General features: G+C 37.9%; 2 protein-coding genes across 2 annotated transcripts; one reads left to right on the top strand and one right to left on the bottom strand.

The window, feature by feature from the left end:
• The first annotated feature begins 278 nt into the window (after positions 1 to 278).
• LOC108667763 (nudix hydrolase 7) lies at positions 279 to 8,478 on the top strand. Its single transcript, XM_018154829.2, has 7 exons — positions 279 to 1,147; positions 1,383 to 1,467; positions 1,584 to 1,675; positions 2,874 to 2,959; positions 4,252 to 4,379; positions 5,647 to 5,849; positions 6,661 to 8,478. Exons 1-7 carry the CDS (start codon positions 764 to 766, stop codon positions 6,970 to 6,972), a joined length of 1,290 nt encoding a protein of 429 aa, XP_018010318.1. The 5' UTR covers positions 279 to 763; the 3' UTR covers positions 6,973 to 8,478.
• Positions 8,479 to 9,092: 614 nt separating this feature from the next.
• LOC108667764 (rac GTPase-activating protein 1) lies at positions 9,093 to 18,481 on the bottom strand. Its single transcript, XM_018154830.2, has 11 exons — positions 18,309 to 18,481; positions 17,242 to 17,432; positions 16,460 to 16,694; positions 16,120 to 16,322; positions 15,399 to 15,548; positions 14,495 to 14,643; positions 13,498 to 13,624; positions 12,844 to 12,990; positions 12,223 to 12,473; positions 11,484 to 11,616; positions 9,093 to 10,906 (listed from the first exon to the last, which is right to left on the bottom strand). The coding sequence occupies exons 1-11, from the start codon at positions 18,397 to 18,399 to the stop codon at positions 10,712 to 10,714; spliced, it is 1,872 nt and encodes a 623-aa protein (XP_018010319.1). The 5' UTR covers positions 18,400 to 18,481; the 3' UTR covers positions 9,093 to 10,711.
• Positions 18,482 to 24,158: the final 5,677 nt, after the last annotated feature.

Raw genomic sequence — 24,158 nt, forward strand, 5'->3', positions numbered from 1 at the left:
GGAAACCCCATAGCTCTTTTGGAGTGCTTGGGAGTGCTATGAGTCAAGTTGAGTAAATTATCCAGAAAAGCATCACTTACCCAACATTATTGTAGAGTTAACTTGATACATTGAGCTGCCTTGGCAGCATTTTAGTTTATGATTTGAACTTTCCTTGAATGGAATTTCATTATTACATCTGTTCTGAAATGACATATAACAGAAGGATACATCAAGTATGGAAATTGAAATGAAGACACTGATGGATGACCTAAGTGGCCAAAAGAACAGTGATTTCCAGCAACATTGTTACTTACTGTTGTATGTTAATTTCCTGATTATGTACTGTACTTGAACTGTTGAAGAGTTTTATTATTGTTATTTTCTAAGGTTAGCTTGTGACTGAAATTCTCTTTTTTGTCCAAGCTGTTGTGTGAAGATACCTCAGCTCATGTATACTTCTCTGCCCCTTTGGTGTAGTAGTATAATTCAGTTAATTTATTATTGTTTTCAGTTAATTGTGAAAATATTTAAAACAACAGATCTTAAATACAGTGACTGAATGTTATCTCTAGGGGCAATGTTAAGTAAATGATATTGTAATCCAAACTTTTTGATTGATAACTCAGTGCAAACTATTGATATGCAAAATATTGATATTTCAATACAAACTTATTGATTGTTATTTTCAATGCAAACTTATTGACTGATATTTCAATCCAAACTCTATTATATATAACTATCAATATTCTATGATATCTGATAACCTGTTAACTAATTCCTCATGAAAATACTGGAGATAAGACTCGTGAGGTCAATCTCAAGGTCAAACTTCAGTGTTACTGAAACACACAGAGGCAAACTAGGATCCCTTATTTCTGTCTTGCATCAATTGAGCTCTTATTACCGTAACACTGCTCACTTAGCCATTCTGTCGAGTCTACCAAGTTCTTGTCGTCATTATCCCAATGGCAGAGATTACCCTCTTGACACACTTATATCTATTATTAAGAAACCAGTGCTGGAAAACATAACCATAAGAGAACCAATGAGGAAAGAGATGTTTGGTGCCCTTGAAGAAAGACCTAGTGCTGCTGCTTACTGTGTCTCTACCACTGATCGTAGCATGACTTCACACCTCAACAATCCTGAAGGTTGTCTTTTCCAGGTTTGTAATTTTTAGGGAACTTTATTTCTGGCTCAATTTGTTCAAACATTTATTCTTTGTAATGTCAAGTTGTACTGTGAGTTTTAATAATCTTTAACAAAATTCCCATGAATTAAATAAAAATTCTTGTTGAATTATTGAATTTGTAGCCATCTATGGAAAATTGCTAATTAATATGAAAATTCTGCCATAATTCTCTTTAGTGCTACAATTTTGAATTTGTATCAATTTTCAGGGCAAGCGTGATAGATATGGAGGAGTGATTGTTTCATCACAACTTGAGAATAGAGATGATGTCAGTTTTGAACCTTCACTTACTGGTGAGATGTGCTCTTTGTACACTGCCTCATCAGCAGATATGTTAACTGATATTGAAAATTATTTTGCATATTGTTCTTTCTTAATGCTATTTTAAACTTTTTTTTGTATGAACCAGCTTCTCTGGAAGCTTGGACTGCAGAGGGTGTTCGAGGTGTATGGTTTGAGATTCACCTTCTCCACACTCACTGGGTGCCTGTCTTAGCTAAGGTAGGCAAAGTCCTTCATCAGTTTTTATTTATTGATACTTGATGGAAAACTAACAGTGTGAGATGGCATTACTATATTTTATATTGGTTGAGCTGCTTATAATCAGTTGATAACTTTAGAAAAATTCAGTTTGTATGCAATTCCCAATCAAATATTGAGAAATTACCTGGCCAATAATTGTATCTGCTCAGTAATATTTGTTACTATCACTCTCTATGTGCATTCAAATTTTACTGCTGTGTATGATCTTCTGAACTGATGAATCATCTTGAAGTCATATGAAATGAAATATTTTATTTCAATTTAAGGGCAATAATCTGATAATCATTTCTGGCTAGAAATCCATCATATTTTTCCCATTGAAAATATTCATTAATAACTGTTTTGCTGAAAACTAATTGTTAGCCATAGCAAAGACTTTGAGTGGTAATGTAGACTTTATGAACTATTTCAATCTGTAAATATATTTTACATGATCACTTGATTCAGGTTGCAAGTAGGACATGAATTTTTTGCTATCATCTTGTGCCACAACCTGGCAAGCACTTGATCCTGTTGCAACAATGTCCATTGGAAAACTGTAATAATGAATTTTGTCATATTTGAGTTTCGGCTGCATTTTTGCCCCTAGAAATAAGGCCTATGGCAAAAAACAAGGGTAACACTTGGTTTTTGGGAAACTACCTGTATCCTGTGAAACTCCTATAGAGCTGAAACACTCGAGCATGAGAATCATGCTGTAGTTTTGAAGGCATTTTAGATTGATCCTTGATACTGAAAAATCCTGAAAAGCTAGATCCTGAAAAATCTACTGATTCAATGACATTGAATCTACTGACATGAAAACCTGTCAAAATCAAACTTACGTAATGAAGAAAATCATGGAAAAAGTTTGTTGCATATCTAGCGTTAAACAAATAAATCACTTTTTGTTAGTTTCTGTACAGAGTTGAACCTATAAGTTTTAAAGCATTACTTTCAATAACTAATTGTTGCTTTTAAAATTTTATCATAAAACATATAAAATTACTAGGTAAATGAATCTTAAAATATTAACAAGTTTTAAATGTAAAACTTCAGTTGCTGGGTCTAGAAATGTTTTTTTTTTACTAATAAAGACATTGATTTCTTCAGTTCACCCAGGCTCCTTTGCTAGACACATGGCTGACCAATGCTGCTTCGACATTATATTTTGTAGCATGGGTTTGTCTTCCACCACGGCGAGGACAGTGAGGTGGTGATGGTGCGGTGGTTGCCTACAGACGCACCCTCCACGCTACCCAGGTTTGACCATACTTCTCTCCTATCATTCAAGTGTACCACACTGATTGACCAGAAACAAAGGATGAGAATAACTTGAAAAATATTTTTTATGACAAGATTTATCTTCTCTGTGGGACAAGCATGGGAATGTTCATATTATAGTTCATCTCTGGATGACAATATGAAAATAGAATCTATTTGAAAGAAATTTATTATAATTTTAGAAAGCAAGACTTGAGGCATAAAGAAAAAACAGGCAATTTATGGAATTGCATGCTATGGAATCAATTTTATATCCAGTGCCACATGTGAGTTGTATGTAAATGGGCAGCTTGTTATGAATGCCTCATAAATAGTGGAAGTGATTTGTGTTCAACTAATAATATGCTTGTATTATAAGATCTTGTATGTCACACCTCTAGCAAAAATTATCATGAAACTCCCAGCATCAGGATACCATTACCTCGTTCTTATGAATACAGGATTTTTACAAATGATGTCTATCAGTATGCCTCCTTAACCTTATCTCATCTTTTCAATAAAAGTTTTATGTGCATGCTATTGCATTACATAGCAACCAAACAGTTTCCCTGCTTTGTTTGAAAAATTAATACAGTATATATATATATATCACTATTTTGACTTTTTTGCTGTATTGACCATGAAAAATTCAACTATTGCCTTTGGCCACTACAATATTCAGAACCTTAACAATAAGTTGCAGGAAAATATATCCTATAATTTTTTCTTCAATTTTATTCAAGCATCAAAAAGTAGTAGTTTGTTTGTAACTACGGTATATGTCCACTCACTGAATTGTGATGCTCCATTAAATGTGTAGTCTTGTACTTTGAAAGAATTGATACTCATTTGCTATTGTGTATGAATTTATAAATATAATAAATTACAATTATGCTTCTTGTGTCTATTTCTGCTGATTTAAATAGGCCAAAAACACCGCAATTGCCTGCCTGTTTCTTTGCCATTTTTCTAGAGTAAATGTTTTCACTTTTTAGCACATTTTCTCATTTATGGAAAAATGCACTATTGTGCTCGCCATGTCTGTCTGTCAGTCTGTCCGTCTGTCCTTAACCTCAAGTGTTTGTTGACGAAAAAATGCGCTCTCTGTCACTCACTGCAGTGAGTACTGGGTTATATTTTTTCTAACTACACAAGTTGGGGTCATATAAGCACATTAGTCAAGTATCATGGATGCCATTATTATTATTGTTGTTAAAGATATTGAATATAGTCATAGGGCAGCTAAGAGAAGGAGAAAATAATGACCACTAACAAGGTGTCTGTTGATGCAGATATGCACACACGGTGGTGGGGGTCGGGGCCATGGTGGTGAGGGAGGACTCGGGTCAGCTGCTTGTCGTCGAGGATAAGTACTGTCAGCGACCGCACTGGAAGCTCCCTGGTGGCTATGTCGAGCGAGGTCTGTGCTTCACGATATCCTCCTTATTTCAAGAGTGTTTCTGTCATGAGAGCTTTTCAAAAGCTGGTGCCTGGTTATGAGAAGTTTATAATTAGGACTTTACCAAACACTTCTGATATCAGCTGCATAGCTATGATGTAATTTTTGCCCTAATTCCACATGAGATTAGTAAGAATTCATCTCTATTATAACTCGTTTTATTGGTCCATGCTTGAATGAAAATTATAATGTTTGTAATTTTCAGTGCATTTGGACAAATAATATGGCGTTAAGATAAGGTATCAGCTTTGAAGTAGATCAATGCAATGGTTAAGAATAGCTTTGTGTTTCAATCTTACTGTAATTTAGAAATTGAATAGCTTTTATTTCTGGAATTTTAAAACAAATTTCATCTTCTTACTAGTAATCTTATATCATGTTTGTTTAAGGTTATTCTGTTAGAGCCTTAGTAGCTCTGGGCCAGCACATGTACTTGTATTTTTTCTCCACATCCTCCAAAAACGCAATGTCTTCGTTCTATGAACGTCACAAAAAGTAATGAGGGGGGTGTCACTAGAACTTTATTCGAGTTTGTACCTGTTTAGATGAGCAAACTCAAAATATGGTCATAGTTAATTATCCCCATGATACATTTGTACACAATTCAGTTAAACATGGCACGCCAAATAAAATAGCATAGCTTAATGTCATTAAGTATGTGATTCTTAGATATTTGATTCCAGATTTGAATATAGTCTTCCCATGTGAGTTAATTTATCACTCATACCAAATCTATGTCTGGAATTCAGTATTTGAATCCTGTTACATGAATGTACCTCGAACTCGTATTTGGTAGAGCAGGCCCGATGTTGTGGACTGAACTCAAGAGTTGATCACGTAGGGATAAACCATTTCCAATTCTGATCAATTTTTGTCCCATAGAAAGTTCTGGTTCGTAGTGCTTGATGCCTGAACATTTCTTCACCTTATATACTTCAACTAATGCCGGGTCCCTTAAGAGCTACCCTATACCCATGTTCAGAGCGATATACGGTAACTAGTGGTATCAGTTCAGAGTACCAAGATTGTAGCTGGGAGGTGCGGGTTCGATCCAAGCTCTGTGCGCCAGTTTCTGGTCAGAATCGGCGAGGAGGCCGGGCGGTTAGGCAAAGCAAAATAGAGGCAGTGAGTTGCGTGTTTGAGACCGCAATTAGCTGTGAATGTTCTGCGATGTTAAGAATCGGCGTACGGCCTAATAAACTGTGAATATGCAATTATTATTGTTCAGGAGAAGACCTAAGCGAGGCGGCAGCGCGGGAGGTGTTGGAGGAGACGGGCGTGAGGGCGGAGTTGGTGTCGGTGGTGGCGACGCGCCACATGCACAAGGCGGCCTTCGGCTGCTGTGACTTGTACTTCGTGGTGCTCATGCGACCAACCTCCACACACATCACCATGTGCACGCAGGAGCTTAATGACTGCCGCTGGATGAACGTGGGTCACGATGCTGTCATAACTCGTGGTTATTCACAACTCTAACTCATTCTCTACTATAGAATAGAATAGAAGTAACTGCGTTGAAGAAATAGGCCCATGGCCTGTTGCCGATTCTTGAACTTTTCGTGACTTGATTCACAAGGGATCCGGCCTTTGGAACCCGATCTTTCCATAGCTGACGATTGATTGAGATAGCTGCTGGACTTATTGCCTGCTCCGTAATTTGCTAGGCATTTTAAGACTGAACATATGCTCCTGCATAGCTTCGTCTAGTCTGTTTTTTTGAAGATGTTCATACTCGGAGCGTCAACGATGCTATCAGGGAGGCTGTTCCACATGTCGGTGACTCGAAGCGAGGAGAAATGTTGTAGCATGGATGTGTTCCAACGCTGTTTTTTTAGTTTATAGCCGTGGCCCCTGGTGTTGGTTCTTGTTTCAAATTCTAGTAATCCTTCTGGGACCTTGTATAAGTCATGAGTATACTTGTATGCTTCAATGAGGTCCCCACGCAGACGTCGATAACTGAGGCTTGGAAGCTTACTACTGTTACAATCGTCATCTATTGAGCTCTCAGTATTCAAAGATTTGTTAACTGAGATTAACATCAATAGACGGAAGCTTAACGAAGTTAAGACGTTGAAAGTTAATGAAAAGATATCAAACTCAGAATCGCGCTCATTGTTGACTGATATTTTGAAATTATATTTGAATATTTGAGAAGACACCATGTAATTTTCAAGTTTATAATTAAAAATATAAAAAAAAAAGTCAAAAAAGAAATTGACGCTTATAGAGGTGTTTCTTGCAGATATCTGAATACGCTGAGCATCCTTTGGTTCACGAAACGAACAGATTGTTCGTACAGTGCTACCTTCAGAGTAAAGAGTACGGCGCGAGTATCCGTGCTACGCCTCTCGTGCACAGCGTCACCAACCGCCAGCAGATCATTTACTCCATCGACCACGGCAGTCGCAGCGAAGTGGTCATGCAGGAAAGCAAGAAGCAAATGGCAGACGACGGCCGAGAAACTGCGAGATGCGGCCCCATGCAGGCTACTTCGTTGTGTAATGGAGCTAATAGCAGCATAAATGAACTTGAAATTGATGAGACCCAAGATTGATAGAACCATTAGCACAAGACATCGAGTGCATATACCGCTGCGCTTGTTTGAAGTCTGCGAAGAAGCAGTTTTTTGCTCAGTGAAACTCCCTTGCAAAATAACCACTTGCATGAAAATAATGAAACTAATTTGTATGCATGAGCATACAATTGAGGATTAAAATAGCCGTTTGTTGCTTGCTACAAACTCCTACATCGCAAAAGACTGACACTTTGACTCACAAAATCATTGAATTTTCATTGATTCTATGTATTTAATGACACAGTGAAAACATTCCGATCCCAACATGATGGTCAAAGTCTGCTCGATTAACTGAGATTAAAAATTCATTAATTAGTAATGAACTTGTTCTAAAACGATCGTACTTTCAGGTTGTATGAGCTTTTAGGTTCTTTGGTGAACTCGAGAAGCGCTGTACAGTGTTGGTCTTTTGAGATGCATTTGTTGTCTTAATGCTCTGAAATTATCTGTTCACATTTATGAAATTAATATAATTGTTTTAAAGTTTTAAGCGAACTCCGCCCATTTCACGGTTGGTACTTGCTACCAATCAACCTGCAAGCTAACTTGGTACCAATTAATCTGCCAGCTAATGCAGCACCAAGTAACCTGCAAGTTAACCCGATATCAATTGATTTGAAATTAAAACTGTTGAATACGCCTAAATTGGTCGTCCCCGGATTTTTTTTCTCCCCGGCCGATCTATTTAAAGAGCGTTTTATAACCGTGCACCTTTTTGTTTAGAAATTGGAGCTTGGGATGTAGGCTGATCCATCGGCCACGGAGACATTAGTTATACTTGATCGTAAGTCTGTGATCACGTACACGTGTCTCGGGCTACTGACAGCAAGTTGTAGCTACACCGTGCTAGTGGCAGCAAGTTGTAGCTACATGTCATCGTGCTAGTGGCAGCAAGTTGTAACTACACGTCATCGTGCTAGTGGCAGCAAGTTGTAACTACACGTCATCGTGCTAGTGGCAGCAAGTTGTAGCTACACGTCATCGTGCTAGTGGCAGCAAGTTGTAACTACACGTCATCGTGCTAGTGGCAGCAAGTTGTTACTACACGTCATCGTGCTAGTCGCCGCCTAGTTTTCGACCAGATCCACAAACGTCTCTATTTCGGTGCAGCATTTTATGTTCTATCATGAAGAACTTCAATCTAATTTGTGTGGTTTGATTTTTATTGCAGAAATTACATGACGCCGGAGTGCGACTTATTTTTTTGTGACGTAGTGACACTAGAAAATTGCGAGCTCGTTCACTAGAGAACTTGCCCCGCCATGTGAACTAAAGAGAATTGTTCAAAACCTTGGTAACTTCTTAAAACCCTGTCTTAAAATGGATAACTTGACAAGTATAAAATAGTATAAATAATTGTCTGAAATCTTATCTAGTTGGTAGAATTCTCGAAACCTGCAAATGTTCGCCATTTTAGTTATAAGAGCGTAATTTGGGCACAAATTTTGAGTAACTATCTAATATAATTAAAAGAAACGTGTGAAATTATCTTACTTTTTGCACCTAGTACCAAAAATATCAAAGTGAAATCTGAGGGCAAAATTAGCGCGAGAGCAAGTGTGCTACAGTAGCATCAGTTAGTGTGAGTGTATGCTCCAAGTGTTATTGTGAGTGCATGCTCCAAGTGTTAGTGTGAGTGTATGCTCCTAGTGTTATTGTGAGTGTATGCTCCAAGTGTTAGTGTGAGTGTATGCTCCTAGTGTTAGTGTGAGTGTAGTGACATGATAACGGCTCCCTACACTGCCGTCATTTTTAAGAAGTCTTCCATCGTGATCACTCTAACGATAAGTTATAGAAAACGGACGGAAAAATCATTAATATGCTGAAGCTCTTGGTAAAATTTCCACGCATGTCTCGAACGATCGATATTTTAATGTAGCAGCAAATTAAAGTTTTGAGGAAGGTCGGCGTGGAGGTCGCTCGACGAGCCTGAAGTTTGCGGTAGGTACTAGGTAGATCTTTGCTTCGCTTCTGCAGCTCGTCGTGCGGGTCACAATTTCACAGGACTTATTAAATACTGGGTCTAATTTATGTCAGTCAACCAAGCTTAGATATCAAGTCTTCAATTTGCCGTGAAATTCGTTAAAAGTATTGAAGGGTATCTGAAGCGACGGCCATTTAATTATTACCAGAAAATCACAAATGTAGAAGTGTTGAAACGCGGTCACAATTTATGAATCAATAATGACGAAAAAATCAACCAAAAGCGGCGAGAACTATAAAGCCAAACGTGCATTTTTGTGCCTTATAATTGGCAATATTATTGGCCCTTCATGATTATTATCTTAAAAACACGCATAATAATTTAAATCGTTATAGTGGTGAAGCGGAATTAAAGTCCAACTCCAGAAAGGTGATGCAAGCATATTTTGGGATAGAACATACAATTTTATTCATTTCGTGGGAGTGGGCGAAAAATGCAAAGACAAACTTGCACGTATTTTATCAGTGCTATGTCTAGCTGAAAATTTCTTAGCACATAAATGTGACGCATTTATCATCAGTCTTGTTAATCCGTCATCAGCATGCAGCAGTCTCTGTCATCAGCACGCAGCAGTCTCTGTCATCAGCACGCAGCAGTCTCTGTCATCAGCACGCAGCGGTCTCTGTCGTCAGCACGCAGCAGTCTCTGTCATCAGCACGCAGCGGTCTCTGTCATCAGCACGCAGCAGTCATCCAGAGAATCAGAGAAATGGAGAGAAATCATCCATTATTGTGCAGGTTTGTATAATGTATTCAATAGCAATATATTTCAATGCCTCGCAGCTCAAGTGGCTCATTTCTCCATTTACTTAAAAAGCCACGAAGAGTATATCGCTGACAATACTAAACAAAAAACTGAACGAATGCGTAGCTTTGAATAAAACCTCACAATATAACACGAAATGAGAGGAAAAAGAAGAATAATGGCCTCAGGCTCAACATAGTCTTCAGTCATTAATCTGTTAAGTACCTTAACAAAAAGTAAGAGTAGCTACACGTTTCACGTTTTATTGGTCAGCATTAAAATTATATTCCTAGCGTGAGAACTTCTATTGCAAGTGCATGAGCGTAACAAAAGATTTGCAATAAAATAATCATTATTTTGGTTTATTAATCGCGGGAAAAACTGTGTATTCTTGAGAATATGCAAACGCACATTAACTTTATCTTGAAGTTTGTTCAATTCCGCAATAAGCTCAGATTATTACGCGACCGAATAGGGCACAGCCGAGTCAGAGCTACAGCCATAACTGAAGGGAGAGATGTGCAGCCTAGGGTATGTCTTAAAGTGCCTTCTAAAAATTTGTCTGCTAAGAAAACAAACTTAATCTAGAACAAGGAAATTAAAATGTGATAGTCAATTACACTAGAATGCCAGTCCTACATCGTTCCCATAAGCTGGATGTCCAGATCCCGTTATCTAATGCAGATTTCATCCACATCTTTATTTATTAATAACCAGTGCAAAAATTACAATAACAAAAAGATTATCAACGGCAAATTAGTAACTTGTTGAAAATACGGCACACGATAACCACAACTGTTCATGACTGATATAGGGCAGCAATGACCCTACAACTCAACTGAACTATTCTACCGAATTCAGATAATCTCCAAAGTAAAACTTAAATCTAACACGTTCAATTAGCTGAATTTCTCCAGTTGAACTATAAGTCTGCGCTGCTGTTAAGAATACTTCACTGATTGTTACTAAGCAAAGGTTGTATACAGTGTTTTACTGAGCAGATATGCCTCTGGTAAGAGGGGTGCGAGTGAGGAGGCTCTTCCTACGGCTGGAACGCCCGTTGTCAGGCGTGATGAGGTGACCAAAGTCGACGATATTCGTGTTGCTGCTGAACATATTCTCATCGTTGACATTGATGAACGTATCCCAGTAATCGCTGCTGATCTGCAGCAGCTTGTTCATCACCTGCACACATCCAAGATTCATTGAGCTGACAAACAAACCCGATCTTACCGAATGAGGAGTTAATTATCAAATGAAAAAAAAAACAGACTTTTCACAGACAGCAATGAAATTGAAAGTAAAATTAACTTCAACGTGTAAAAGTTTCTGAAGTGTAACCTTTTAGACAACAATAAAATTTTATGAGAAAATTTTTCACGCCGTACGTGCCTACGCACTCAAAACTGTTCAGATGTGTAAGGAACACAAGCCGGGATGAGTTCCAGAACGAAGAGAATTGCCTCGTTTTCCTTACAATTAAATGCAATAAAGATGAGAGTCTGAGAAAAAATTAAAAAGTTGTTCTACACAGCACCGAACGAGCAAAATATTAAGCACCTTGCAATAATTCTAATGATAAAAAAACACGATTTAAGTGGCATTACAAGAAACTAAAAGGTAGAAACTATTGAGAACTTTATGCGTGACAAAAGAAATAAGTTCATCATAGCAACAATAGTGATGGCTAGAGTAATGTAGCTCAAGAGTAATACGCGGATTACTTTACTAATAAGAACACTTGACACACGTTGAAGCTTACATTCTGCTGGTCTGTGGTCTGCTGGAGGAGCATTTGAGGCTCAGGGTCTGACACCGAGTAGCCCACCAGCGTTGGCCCGAACACCTTCGCCAGATTGCCGACTGGCATCATGCACTCCTTAGCTTCACTCACACTGCGAATAAACAGCCAGTTTTAGGCATCAAATAGGGAAAATTACATTTTTTACACGAGTCCAATTTTGATAAATTGCACGCCCCAAAAATGTTACAGTAGCAACATTCAATCAATTCTCTGCTTTTCCACTGATAAGAAATTGGAGGGTTTTCGTTTAAGAAAATAAAATTCTTACAATTTAAACAGGAATGTTTTCAGTTTACACATCAAGTCATCAACAGAATGGAAGCAAACAATAACTTCATTAGAGAAAGTCTTAAGCTATTGTTCAATAGCTAATTGTTTAGTGGTAAATCTCAGTTTTTCACACTCAATACAGAAAAAATGCCAGAGCAAATGTAGCGAAATTTGGAATCCTTAATGGCAAATCTATTATGTATACTGAGAAATTTTCAACATAATGGCATTGTTAGATTCCAGTCCCGCTGTGCCTAATTTTCAATAAACTTTGTCTGCAAACAGAATCATTACTTTATTTAATGACAATTCCTTGCAAGATTCTTACCCAGTCAGTAATAAGAGAGATGTAGCGAGCATAATGGCACTGATACAAACTAGTTTTTTGATATTACCAGTCACGCTGATTTTTCCCAACAATACAAACCGCTGCAAGTGCAGGATCATCCAAGCGAGCGTATCCCTGTTGGGCTGAGGCAGCTCAGAGATGCACTGGTAGAGCGCAGCCTCGCAGTCTGCCTCCTCGCGCTTGTTGGCGCCCGCCACGAACTGGTGCCACAGGCTGTGCGTGATGAGCGGCTCCTTGAGGCAGCGAAGGAAGTCCTTCACGGCGTTGCACATCACGTGCACGTCCATGTTTGTCAGGCACGGGAAGCCTTTACCCCGCAGAAACTTTTCCTGTCATTTCAAACGTCGAGAGAACTCTCAGTTGTTATGTAATGATTGGCTTCATCACGGCCTTGACACACCACAGATTTGTCCGTTCATGTAAGAGTGGAGGGAATTAATGCCCAATCAGTAAGTACCTACATATAATACCTATCCTTAAACCCATGTCTAAATTTCAGTCCAAAACAGTAGCAAGATAGTCTACTTTATACTATCCATGATATAGAAGACACATCAATGAATAATAAATACAATGAACTCGGCAAAAAGTGCAATGTTCGACTGAAAATGCCATTTTGCTCTCTGAAATTACAACAACTAAACGTCATATGCCGAACGAGACGTTCAGTGATCAGTAAAATTTGCAACTGTGTATTACCTTGAGGCTTTTGACGTCTCTCTCGAGCACAGAGACCCTGTAGAGGCCCAGCTCAGTGAAGCCCCTCCGCTCGATCTCCATAGTGCAATGCACCACCAGCGCAGGCACCATCGGCGCCACGGCCGGCGTGTAGTCAGCAATGCTCCCCTGGTCAAATATTGACACAGTGATGGCCGAATTAGGATAATAAAATTGATTAAAACTAAACTATACTTGATTGCTAAAAACTTAATGACTTGATCTTAACGATTGCAGCACAAATTTTAATTAGCGCAATTAAATGGAGTTAAGATGTTTGCCAGGAAAGACGGTATTTACGGGGTTCAACATCAATATTGCCAATTTCAGGCATAGGAACTGGAAGTTAGGGTCACCTCTAGCCTCCAAAGTTACGTGCAATTTTTCCTAAGGCTAAGAGAATGCAACTGTAAATCTAACACAAAAACCTAGAAATGCCAATTTTCTACTTTCACTTAAAAGTCAATCCGCAAGCTGACTGAAAGTAATGACTGAGAAACTTTCACATTAATCAATAAAAGTGAGATCGGTCGTCATAAACCTTTTTTTGATTAAAAGACAAGCTTTATAAAAGTTTCAAGAATGGACAAGTCTTGTCACAACATACAATACGGAGCATGCATATTAATTAGGTACCGAGCACTGCTTGGAGCCTGGCGTCGACGCAGCAGGCACACAGGGCAGGGGTACAGCAGAGCGGCAGTCGAGGTGGCACACCGCGCGGCAGTCGCGGCACTTCAGCACCTGCTTCCCGAACTTGATCCTAGCGAGGCATCAAGCGTTATTAGAACATGAGCAGAAGAATGATCCTGCCGCGGCATCAAGCGTTATTAGAATATGAGCAGAAGAATGATCCTGCCGCGGCAGAAAGCGTTATTAGAATATGAGCAGAAGAATGATCCTGCCGCGGCAGAAAGCATTATTAGAATATGAGCAGAAGAAGAGTGATCCTGCCGCGGCAGAAAGCGTTATTAGCTTTAACTGACACGACCTCCTTGAAACTAAAAGTTATTCAAGATTTTATAGAAGTTTCAAAGAATGGAAAAGTCTTGTCACAAAATACAAAAATAAAATGTTTGCAGATTAATTAGGTACTACCGAGCACTGCTTGGATTTTTATTAGACAAAAAAATTAATATTTATCAACGGTAAGCAAAAATTAACACTGATGAAATCATTATTGGTATGAATGAAGCTAACAGGTCACGATGACCGGAACTTGAATTCTGATCCAACTTCATGGGACTTTCTTCAATCTAACGACCATTTGTAGAGCAAGCAGGGCTGTACTATCAGATTTCTCTCAAGTACACGTAGCTGCCCATTCTTTGTGAATGGTGTGTTTAGTTTGAAATGAAGCAAAGTACTTGGCTGACGGAGTGGCGAACTCTTCAACAACACACAACAGCTTCAAAACTTTACGGACATGTAAAGCTCATTACTCGTTTATATCTGAATTAAAGGGAGACGGACAAGCGAACTAAAAACCATCAGAGTAGCAAGAGAATCTTCCGATTGACTCCTACAGCCCTGGAATTTACATCAGCTACTGCGATTTCATCAGTCTGGAACATGTACATCATCTTGGTATGATGAGAAACACATGTACTGCAGCACACATAGCACAACACACCTCTTGCCACAAGGCTGGCAGTACTCTGACATGTACATCATCTTGGTAGTGAAGCAGTGAGGTCGCTGGACACGTGAGGCGGAGAGATGCGACCGCAGCAGAGGAGAGCCTTGAGGAGGCGTCGAGTATTGGTTGGTGGGAGTCACGGCCTGCACACAACAACTCAATGACAACGCTACATCAGCAGGGAGTAAAGAGCAACTCAACAAATGCAAGGCTTTTACTCTTATTTAACAGCCAAAATACGATCAAATATGAGCTTGAATTGAAAATACCCACAGATATCCAAATGTTAAGTGAGATAAGTTCAATTAATTAAAAAAAATTTGATATGGACTAGGTATACAAGGTTTAATTTAAGTTTAGTAGAGTTCTTGCAATGAGCATATATATAAAATGCGAGAAATTCATCATTCCTCATTGTCAATTCATATAAACAATGTTTTCTTTATTCCATCTGCATGCATTTATTCTATTACATCCACTACCCTAAACTTGTCTGATAAAATGAAGGCATTTAAAGTCGAGGTTATAAAAAGAGCCATGAGGTTAGTTGCTTCTAGTCATATTTGCTCCTTTTTAAAACTCAAACAAGCTCTGACAAAATCATGGAAACATCGTCCATAAACTTTCCTTACATTTGTTAATAATGGCAAGTCAAGCTTGTTGATGAATATTACTATAAACGAGACAAAGACAGTGTACTATTAACTCTATGTGTACGGTAGTCTTAACATAAACACACACCTTTGTTATATTTAACATGGCAATAGTTTCTTGTGTACAATTAGAGACAACTTTCAATAAAATTTTCCATTAAAGATATGTCAAAAGTTTGTTTCTTGGACCAATTAGACAAAAGTAAAAAGAATCAAGAAGGCAAGACTAGAAGAGGACCACAGGCCTGAGGGTTGGCAGGAGGGGGCGGGGCATGTCTCTTCAGAGCAGCCGGGGTGCGTGCCAGGGTCCACTCTTCGGACTGCAGGGGGGGCGCCGACGGGGGGTACACGGGGGGCAGGTCGGGGTACAACCCCCCAGCCCCTTCTTCCTTGTCCTGCCAACCAAAATCAAAATGTTGATCAGCAAACGGAAATTGCCTGCTCTGTTGAACTCACTAACGTAGGTAACTAACTGCAACTATGTTGCAGTTAGTTACCTATTAACTAACTAACAATGTATTAACTATTAACTAACTGCAACAATGTTGCAGTTAGTTACCTACGTAATTCATTAATTCTCACAAGAGCAGGCTATCAAACTTCTGTGGGAAGCACATCATGCCGTAAATCCCAGCCTACATGTGAGGGTAACATGTAGCCTACATCGAGGGTAATCGCAGCCTACATGTGAGGGTAGCATTCACCAACATCCAATTTACTAACTGCTACTAACAACACATACATGTGATAACATTGATCAACTTCCAATTGTAAGGACGATTTATAATACTGGACTTAAAAAAGTACTATTTAAAAGAATTATAAATTAATTAACAAGATTTCCTCAGGGTAATGACGGCTTAGAAACATCAATGAATTTTAAATAAAGTTTGTGTGCTCTGCTAGATAATCTAGAACCCAGATGACCTTGTTTGAAATCAACAAAAGAGAGCAATGCACACTAACACAGGTTTCCTTGGAGCGTTTTTTTCTGCCGTTGTCATCGTCAGTGCTGGGAGCGGCAGCGCGCTTGCGGCCGCTGCTACGGCGCTTCCTGGCCGTCGCCGGTGCGGCGTTAGCGTCCGTGTTGAAGCTGTGGCCCGAGCGGAGACAGAGGGATGACGTGTCTAGGTCGTCCCCTTCAGTCAAGTCAATGTCGGACACGGCGTCTAGAGGGAAATGTTTACAGACTTAACTAAGAAAAAGTTGTAAGTTTGATAATGAATCATCACAATAAAATGTAGAAGGTACTGTAGATGCACATAAGCTGTTAGTATTAGTTAATTATTGCATCACCAACACTCACCTAAAGTATCACCATTCTCATCAATGGTAGACAGCACGCCGGCTGGAGACTCAAGACCAGCTTTGCTATAACGCCCGTCAAGAGCAGACAAGGCCCCCAAGGTGTTGCCTTGCTCCAGCGTCAGCGACAGCTGTGATAGCAACTGTTCATGCGACTCCTCGCCGGCAAATCCAGCGGCGCCGCTCTTGCGGCTTGTTGCCTTGAAGCTTTCCATCATTTGGTGAATCTGTTGAACCTGTGAGGTGCACAGCAGAAAAAAATATGTTTAATTTCAAGGTTTGTTGTAGAGATTAAGTTAACACAAGTTATGTTTTCTAAATGACCAAATGTGAGAAATAGCTCAGATGTCAGATGGTCATATGTTGGAAGGACACGAAAACATTTTGGCAGCCAAATGGTTCATTTCTGACATAGGCGGGACATCATATTTCTAGGTAATAGCTTAACATAAGACTGGCCTAAATCTATTAACTTGTATCTTTTAAGGACTACTGTATTATGCAAAAAATGGCAAAATAAATGTGAACGCATAAACACAGAAGCAGAAAAGACCTATTATTGTTCAACAAATTCTCTTTACATTTACCTAACAACATGGATGCAAATACATGGATGCCCTATGCTCACCTATTTTATTTTAATTAATTTTATTTTCAACCCTCATCAGACTTTCTGTATGAATAAAAATACCTAAAATTTGTACAATTGTTACTTTATAAAATCATGCAGCAAGACAAGGATTATTATCTTCTGAAAAGGATGAAAGCACTAAGTGAATTAACCTGACGCTGAGAAGCAATTCTTTTCTCTCTTTCAAGTCCAAACATATGCTGAGCATTCTTAAGCAGCTTCTCCAGTCTGGTGACTTCAGCCTGGGACTTCATATATTCTTGTTGAAGTCTGGTTAGTTCTGCCTTGTGCTGGGATCTATCTGTGAGCCAAACCTCCAGCTGCTCCACAAACTCCAGGAACTCTGAAATTACACATTCAATGTTGGCAATAGTGTAAAAACTTTTATTACAATTGAAATTAATACAATTTTTGTTTTCAATTGCCTTTGCCGAATAAATTCACTGATAAAAAAAAGATTAATTAATATCCATTTCAAGTTTCTGCATACCAGGTACTATTTGTAATTCAATTCTAATTTGTCATTAAAACAATAATTAAAACAATATTAGGCTCAAATTCAACCTCCAGGAATCTTGGGTGGTTAACCCTTTCACGGGTGTGTTACCATATATGATCACTTGAAATTGCGTCACAAAAAGCCTCACCACGGCTTCCGGTTTGTTTTTGAGGCATCCTTATAATGCCTCAGTCAATCCCTAATTATCTGACCATCGTTCTATCTATAGCATCACCAGCTGCAAAGTCCACAAATTGAAATATGAGCATTTAAATGAAGGTTTTGACTCGGACAATGGAACTGACGCTCTTTCCGCATTTTCTTCAAAATTTGGAAGTATCAATATATATATTTATTTATTTTGGCAACTTGATTAAATTTAACTAAATTAAATTTTTATGTTTCTAATTTTTCATTTGCATAAACTGAATTTTACTTATAAAGAAAAATTTTGTGTACTGATCGCTTTTATTGAATTCTTTAAGCGAGATTTAAACCTTCAATAGGCAAAATTTGCAAAAATTCATATAAATAAATATATTGTATACTACTTCTTACTTTCTTGAAATGGTTTCTGAAATTTTAATTTCTGGATATTTCAAGTCTTGCCCGCTAAAGGGTTAAACAAATCAATTTTTAAGATCTATAAAGGAAGAAAAAACAAAAGAACAGAAAGAAGTTAATTACAGAAGTAAAAGAAATTTCCTAGTTTCCACTTACGCTTCTCTGCACCATCGCTGAGGACCATCAGAGCCCGAATGCAGTCATCCATGCTGGCTTTTAGCCCAATAACAGGTTTGTCTGCTGCCATTTTGCAGAGTGCAGTGGAGGCAGTCAAGTTAAAAATAATTGTGATGATTGATCAGTATCCCATTTAATGAGTAATTTATATCTGAAAAGGTTGTACAAATAGGTAGTTAATAAAAAAAACAAGTCAATGGATAATTAACATAGTAAAATATACCATAAACCTTTTTGAAGCCAATTCAATAATGAATATTGTGCTCACAAAGTGTCATAATTTTGTACAAGAAAAAGTCACAAGTGACGTAAGTTGTAATTTAGAAAAACACTGTAAGACAGAATGGCACTGAATGCAAGTAGGTACCATCAAACAGGATAATAAGGGATGGTTTAGAGCATTTCTTGTTAATGAATTCTTATCATGAAACATTTCATAAACAAGTTTGGGCTCACTTCAAAGCTCTTTGCGATGGCTATTCTATGGCTTCTCTAAAAAAATTTCATATGCTATTAGTAAGGTGCCAAAGGGTTCCTGAATTACACCTGGGAATGGGGTAATCCAGAACACTTGAAATAAAACTCATTTTTAAAACATTTGAAGCATGCAAAGTGTACTCATCCATTATACTGACAGTACTCTCAAGCCCTCTTCCTTTGTAGATGATGTAGTCATGTAGATGTAGGATAAAAGGCATTTTCTGTGATTTTAACTCATTTTTCCTTTATTGATATATTACTATATCCATACATTACTGTATTATTGATGTGATATTACCATATCCATGAACATGCCATTCAACAGTTACAACAACCTTGTCCACTGCAAGCTTCATATCAGCAGCTATATGAAGCCATATAGCAGTTCTTCTGTATCTTTGCACTTACAGGATGCCTGTAATTTCACACCATTTCAAATGGGTCAAGTAAATTTACTATAACAAAAAAAGTTTGTAAAATACATACCTAAAACACAAAGGAATATTTTAGTGACGACCATCACATTTATTGGGATAAAAAAATCATAATTTAGGTTAATTAATTTTTATTCTATGTTGCCTGGTGAACAATTTTATCTATGACATTCTATGCACAGTTTGGTGATGACCGATGATGCACTACTTTTTTGTCAAGTGAAATTTTTTTGCTGAGTGAGATAAATCTAATCAGAAGGCTTTGTTGTTAATTGATTATTTTATTAACTGGAGCATTTGCTTACCAAGGCTCTACTGTAAATGTGTTTTTAGTGGTGTCCCTTATTCCCCCATCATGCAGAAATGGCCACCATTTCTCTCTGAAATGATATATGCCAATTCTGATGATAAAATTGTCAAGCCAACACCTGTGTGCAACTTTGACATAAGTGAAATTTCTTAATATGGTGAATATTTTTTTTGCTACAGACCTTAGCAAAAGTACTTCTCCAAAATCTCACTTTTCACATTATTTCAATGATTTTTTAGAGGCAGTAAATGCATGATTTCTTAACTTGCTATATGCTGCATAGATAGGAAAAATTTAGAACTTCATACCACTAATTTTTGTTTTGCACTATTTTAATTAGTTTAGCTGCATCAACATTTCTACGAAATGTCAGAAAACTGTCCCTTATTACCCCACCCATCCCTTATTACCCCACCCATCCCTTATTAACCCGTTTGATGGTACGCAAGTTCCGTCAATCACGTTTTGAAGCCAACACCTGTGTGCAACTTTTATGTACCGTCAACCGGGGCTACTCGGGACGGTTTTGAGCATTTTTTGTTAATAACTTCTTACGATGAAACATTTCATAAACAAGTTTAGGCTCATTTTATAGCTCTTTGCGAGGGCTATCGAATGGCATCTTCAAAAAAATTCCATATGCTATTCGTAAGGTGCCAGAAGCAAAAAAAGAGTGTCCAGAGTAGCCCCGTCAAATGGGGCTACTCAGGACACTGGGAATGAAACTTCATTTTAAAACACTTGAAGCATGCAGAGCGTACTCATCCATTACTAACAGTACTCTGAAGTCCTCCTCTTTCATTGTAGACAATGTAGAGGTAGAATAAATGACATTTTCTGTGACTTTTACTAGTTTTTCCTTCATTGATATGATATTACCATAAACATTAATTACCATCAACTGGGGTGACTTCCACTGTGTTTTTGATTCATGCTGGGGTAGTAAGTGCGGGGTCGTAAACGTCGGAGTCATAAACGCCGGGGTCATAAACGTCAGGGTTGTAAACCAGGTCATAAATGCCTGAGTGACTTTGGCCACTGTTTATGACTGTTTATTACCCCACTTTGGCCATCATTATGAACAAGGCCGAATCATCCAGTTGACGGTACCGTATTATTGATGGGATATTACTGTATTATTGATGCCATATTACGGTATCCATGAACATGCCATTGAGCATTTACAACAACCTTGTCCACTGCAAGCTTCATATCAGCAGCATCACAGCATTTTTTCTGTATCTGTAAGCTTACAGGACGGCTTGTAATTTGTGAGACGATAAGTGAACTTTTTTTTTGCACAGCAAGGTAAATGTAATCAATATTCTTTGTTTTTAATCAATTTTTTTCTTAACTGGAGCCTTTGCTAACTGAGGTTCTACTGTAAATGTGCTTTCCGGGGTGTCCCGAATAGCCCCTGGGGGGTGTCCCGAGTAGCCCCGCCGTGCGGAAATGGCCGCCATTTTTTTTTTGTAATGAGAAAATCTGTCAATTATGTTTTCAAGCCGACACCTGGGTGCAACTTTTATGTAAGTAAAATTTTTTAATACGGCAAATATTTTTTTTGCTACAGACCTTAGCAGAAGTAACTTTTCAAAATAGCGTTTTTCACCATTTTTTTCTGGAATTTTTCAAAGCTAGTAAATGTCGTATTTTTCGACTTCCTTTATACTACATAGATAGGAAAAATGTTGTTGTTTAGGCCACTATATTTAGTTTAGCAATATTCCAATTAGTTTTGCTACTATGACTGTTTTACGACGTGTCAGAGGTGCGTCCCGAGTTGCCCCGCCAGTCCGGAGTTGCCCAGGTTGACGGTAAGTAAAAGTTTTCTCCTGATGATTTCTTGTTCCATAATCAATGTTGATGAAAGTTCTTGATTTTTATGAGAAGAGCTGCAAACAATAGAGAAGGAATAAATTTTGAATATGACATTACTTGAAGCCTCTAAGTTTGAGATCCATAAACTTGTTTCTTGCTACCATCAGCATGTTACAAATGTAATGCACCCGGCTGAAAGGAATTGGTAAGGAATTGACAGGTACTGCATAATAATTTCTATTGTCTGCATGTTTTGCTCATAGGATGAATAAATGTAGGATAAATAAATAAAATTTTCACTGAATATCTTTGTAATTGATTGATCTTTGCTATCTTTGTGTGCTTAAATTTGATTATCATGCAAAATCTACCCTCATTGTACAAATGGTATCTAAAGTTACAGAAGAGACACAAAGAACATGTTGTACAGTTTAGTTTCAACTTGAAAAGGTGTAAAACCCCAGCATCATCTGTCAGATTTTTCTTCCAAGCTTCAGTACATACAATGGATAGAACCAGAATGTCAGGAATGAGGAACTTGTTATAAATTGGTGGACGCTGCCTTATTCATTTCAGTTTACAACAGTGGCAGCCATCTGAAATGAAAAATCTATAGGTGCTATTGGTCACGGTATTTGTTGAAAAATTATTATTCATTGATAGTAGTTGTTAAACAATATTTATAAAATATTTTGACAGGCTTCCAGTTTACGAAAAAGCTAAAAATTGCTCATTAACTTCACCAAAAGGTGTTGAAATTCTGATGACTACAACCACTCTATGAAATCTAGAGGCAAGGCGGCTTTGTAAAAAAATTCCAAAGTAAAAGGCCTCAATGGAGTGCTTCAATTTATCATAAAAATTGTATCCAACATTTCTATTCTATTTTACAAGTGAAATTCATAACTTGAAATGATAATTTACAAGTAAAACATGAAATCTTAAGTGAATTCTCCATCACAACTCTTTTTTTTAACCAAGTCTTCAGTTAAAAGTTTCTTTTATAACCACAGCCATAAGAAAGAAGAAAAAAATAATATGAAAAGAAATATTTTTCTACTAAAATTAGAATGAAATTAGTAATATAGAATGAATTTTACTCTTTGATATTAAATAATAATATGTATTAATTATTAATTTTATAAAATTTAATAAGGAGTGAAGCAAATTTAAAGTCTAGAATGGCCCACATACAGATTGCAGTGCCAGCAGCAGAAAGTAAATGGGACTACTTTATTGTTTAGTGTGTTTTACTAAGATAATACTTTACTATAAGATAATATTTAATTCTGTTTATGCACAGTCTGGTAAAGTGTTTTAGCAACATATTTTCCATTACTAATTATTCATTTGTTTATTTGTGGCCCACAAAATTGTTTCATCATGTGGCATCACATGCAATGTATCATGTGTGACGTCACCGAAAGCTCCACCTTGTGGCATGTAAACATGGCGTAAATGGCAATGCATTCTCATGTTTCCAATCTCTATTTCCCAATTGTGGTTATTGTGAATATTTTCAAACAGTATATTGTGATATTGGGAATAATAATGATTAAGATATTGTCAACATTCTAACATCAAAGTTCTAATGTCTTGAGATATGTGTTAGAAAAAATGCAAGCCAGTGCTTTAGCTAAGTTGGCTTGAATAGTAAAGCTTAAAATATAAACAAAGTGTGAAGTGTGCTTTAAATCATAACCTACACATTAAGCAAAATATTTTACAGTCCAATTCATTAGTTTTATAATTCACTTTGTGAATCGTGATTGTATTGTTTTGCTTGTGTATCAGTAATTCTGGTCACTGGATGCCGGTATCACTAGGGCAAGGGAGCTTGGCCTGGGTCCAGACCAGGCCCCCTTTGCCAAAACCAATAAGGAGCTACAATCTAAGAATTCCACTATGAGTCCAGTACACACACCATGTTTGGGTACAACCAATCACAGCTGGAAAGGATGACATCACAATCCCACCAACCAATTACAGCTGGAACAGGATCACCAATAGATATGTATATAATGGAATAAAAGTGGAAAGTTCCTGGCCTTTCCGAGCTTTCAGGTCCTGCTTTCCAACATGCTATGCATACCATGGTCAGGAAGATGTGCCAGGTGCATGGGAATTTAAATAGTCATTTTATCAACCTGCGCAGTGCCCCGCACTCTGCCACTGAAAAAAAATTAGCCGTGTGCATTACTCCTAAAGGGCTAAAATAGTTTAAATCTGGATGTAAGGCACCGCAATCACACACCATACACATGAATGTATATGTGCATCATGTTGCAGTTGGATACGAATTGACTAGATAGCTAATGCATCAACCCAGGTTCTATGAGTCAAGCACAGTTATGAATAGATCACAATTTGGGCAGACATGAATTGTGATCCATTCATAGATCACAATTTGGGCAGACATGAATTTCAGAACTAGAGAACACAACATGGTATGAGATGTGCCATCAGTTCCTTCTAACAAATGACTGGTTGGGGCAAGTAGGGTACAAACCTGTACACCGACGTCAGGACTACATTTGTGACATCCTCCCAGCCGGCAAACTAGACACAATCAATACCTAATAAAAATGTGTGTAAATGGACTACTGTCAACCGGGGCAACTCGGGACTGGCGGGGCAACTCGGAACGCACCTCCGACACAGCGTAAAACTGTTATAGTAGCAAAACTAATTGGAATATTGCAAAACTAAATATAGTGGCGTAAACGTCAACATTTTTCCTATCTATGTAGTATAAAGGCAGTCGAAAAATACAACATTTACTAG

This window comes from Hyalella azteca, unplaced genomic scaffold (assembly GCF_000764305.2).
Source record: "Hyalella azteca isolate HAZT.00-mixed unplaced genomic scaffold, Hazt_2.0.2 contig15770, whole genome shotgun sequence".
In the NCBI taxonomy this organism is placed as follows: Eukaryota; Metazoa; Arthropoda; class Malacostraca; order Amphipoda; family Hyalellidae; genus Hyalella; species Hyalella azteca.